Source organism: Engraulis encrasicolus, chromosome 18 (assembly GCF_034702125.1).
Source record: "Engraulis encrasicolus isolate BLACKSEA-1 chromosome 18, IST_EnEncr_1.0, whole genome shotgun sequence".
Lineage (NCBI taxonomy): Eukaryota > Metazoa > Chordata > Actinopteri > Clupeiformes > Engraulidae > Engraulis > Engraulis encrasicolus.
The window spans coordinates 31,202,320-31,204,819 of record NC_085874.1 but is presented as its reverse complement, the minus strand read 5'-3'; the positions used below and the strand labels follow the sequence as shown (position 1 = coordinate 31,204,819).

The 2,500-nt window shown below is 46.8% G+C and overlaps 1 protein-coding gene across 5 annotated transcripts in view; it reads left to right on the top strand.

Moving 5' to 3' along the window:
* Nucleotides 1-2,500, top strand: part of gpcpd1 (glycerophosphocholine phosphodiesterase 1) — a 29,228-nt gene that overhangs the window by 23,218 nt on the left and 3,510 nt on the right. Inside the window, exon 20 of one of the 5 annotated variants that reach the window (XM_063223425.1) lies at nt 1,441-1,496. The exons of 3 other annotated variants lie outside the window; for them this stretch is intronic. In XM_063223425.1, coding sequence (XP_063079495.1) covers nt 1,441-1,496 — 56 coding nt within the window. Of the gene's footprint in view, nt 1-1,435; nt 1,497-2,500 lie in introns of all 5 variants that reach the window. One more of the 5 variants, XM_063223426.1, reaches the window with a different exon arrangement.

The following is a 2,500-nucleotide window of genomic DNA, read 5'->3' as shown; positions in this document are numbered from 1 at the left end:
GGTAAGCTGCCAGTGAGGGTTGTTGGCTTATGACGGGGTCAATGGGGCGTTTGGAGGCTTATGATGAGGCCAAGGGGCCGTTTGTTCAAAAAAGGTTGAGGACTGAACTGGTGACTGGTGAGAACAATCTAAACCAGGAGGGTCAGACAGTTCAGATCTCAAAACCAGACGGGTGAGGCATTACCAGACTCATACACTACCTGCTCTGCCTGTCTGTTTAGCGAAACCTCTAAACTAGATCAGTGAGAGAATACAGTCTAAACCGAATTTGTGAGCCAGTGAGAACCACAAGACCAGACGGGTTGGGCAGAGAGGGATATCCACAGTGAGGGAGAGTACATTATGCTATAAACCCAGACTGGTGTGCTGCTCTGGCTATCTGTGTGAAAAGCGAGTCCTCTGTATCAGCAGGAAGCTATAGGCTTACGCACAGTCGCTCTGCGTACAATACAGACGATTCATCCGACTGGGACTTGCGGTCCTCGTATTTTTCAACATGCTCCCGCTGCCATTGTGTGCCTTCATCAATGGCTCAGTGTTGTGGAGAGGAGATTCACACACATGGAGAGGGAAACACAAAAGGACACTGTTAGACAAAACACAACTTGCGGCGTTTCCCACAATGCAACAAAAATCCGGGGAAAATGCGGTGCTGCTGCTCTGATTCTGCTGCTTCTGCTTTCATCAGAAAACCAACCGCGTTGCATTCTGGGAAGCCTGGGGTCATTTACAGGGTTTTGTTCTGGGATCTCACTCTGGTGTGTGTGTGTGTGTGTGTGTGTGTGTGTGTGTGTGTGTGTGTGTGTGTGTGTGTGTGTGTGTGTGTGTGTGTGTGTGTGTGTGTGTGTGTGTGTGTGTGTGTGTGTGTGTGTGTGTGTGTGTGTGTGTGTTTATGGAAGGCAGTGTGCCAATGGCCAATGTTGAGGCTCTCTTTCACTCATTTATTCCCTCTCTCTCTCATTCACTCTCTGTCAGTCACGTGCTTGCTCTCTTTCGCTCTCTCATGTAAACACAATAAAAACTGACGCTTTGGTGTCTGCAGGCAGCAGGGTGACCAACCGGCACACACGCACACGCTCACGCACACGCACACACACACACACACACACACACACAGTGTGTGTGGCACAGACCCATCTCCACCCTGTTTTATTTTTGTTTTTAAATCAGACCCACAAACGTTGTGTGATGGTGACTTCAGGTACTCTGTGTTGTGTTCTTAGCTTTGCCTTTTAGCAAGGCTCAAACTTAATGACTGAGTTTTACCGTTCTCTGAGTGTAGTGATATTTGTCCTATAGTTCTAAGCTAGCATGTATCGTATAACCAGAGACGATCTATATGCAGATTAGAATAGAGAATCTTTGGTATAACTGAATTGGACCAGCCATAGGTGCTATATTGCTGTTTTGTTAACTGTTGCCTCTCTCCTTTCAGTATAGGCCAGATCCCGATGTCCGTTATCAATGCCTCAGTGCCTCAGAACCAGCAGACCTCAGTAATGCCCCCTGTCTGGTTACGGATGCATATGATTTCACTGCTTTTGACTTGGTTTTTACGTTTGGTTTTGGCACCCATGGTTGACTTGCCTGAAGAAAAAAAAAAATCCTCACTCACCCCAAATAATGAAATATTATTGCACAAGTTGCTGAATTGTTGCTGCTTGCAATACAAGGCAGTTGACCTTTTTTCAGTATTTTTTTAATCATCATTTTATCATTTTATTCTGTCAGCGTTCCGGTCTGTCATGGTTACGGATAATGTCGTAATGATGTCCCAAGGTTGTGACACTGGGTCAAGATGGCTCAACTGCCTTTCTTGTCGTGTAAAGAATTCTTTCCTCCTCCTAACCTTAACCCCCACTCCATTCCTGAAATATGGCTTGGTGCTTTCATGAGTTGTTTTGACGGCTTCTTTAATCAAATCATGAGCACATACAGGCATGCATGACCGTACACACAGACACACACACAGACACACACACAGACACACACACAGACACACACACAGACACACACACAGACACACACACAGACACACACACACACAGACAGACACACACACAGACAGACACACACACAGACAGACACACACACACACACACACACACACACACACACACAGACACACACAGACACACACACACACACACACACACAGACACACACACACACACACACACACACACACACACACACACACACACACACACACACACACACACAGCATGATTTAACACCTGGGCCAAGAAGTGAGAAAGTCTTTGCCTGTCCTGCTTGCACGCGGCATGTCCTGCATATGTGGTTGGTTGTCATGTCAACCAAGATATCAGCTGACCGTTAACCCTTTGTGGGCTGAATACGGCAGCAGCTGCCTGACTACGGACTGTGTGACTCAGAGCAATTAAATACCCAGACAAACTAGACTGGACACACACACACACACACACACACACACACACACACAAACTGCTGAGAACAGCCCTTTCTCTTTCGCTTCCTG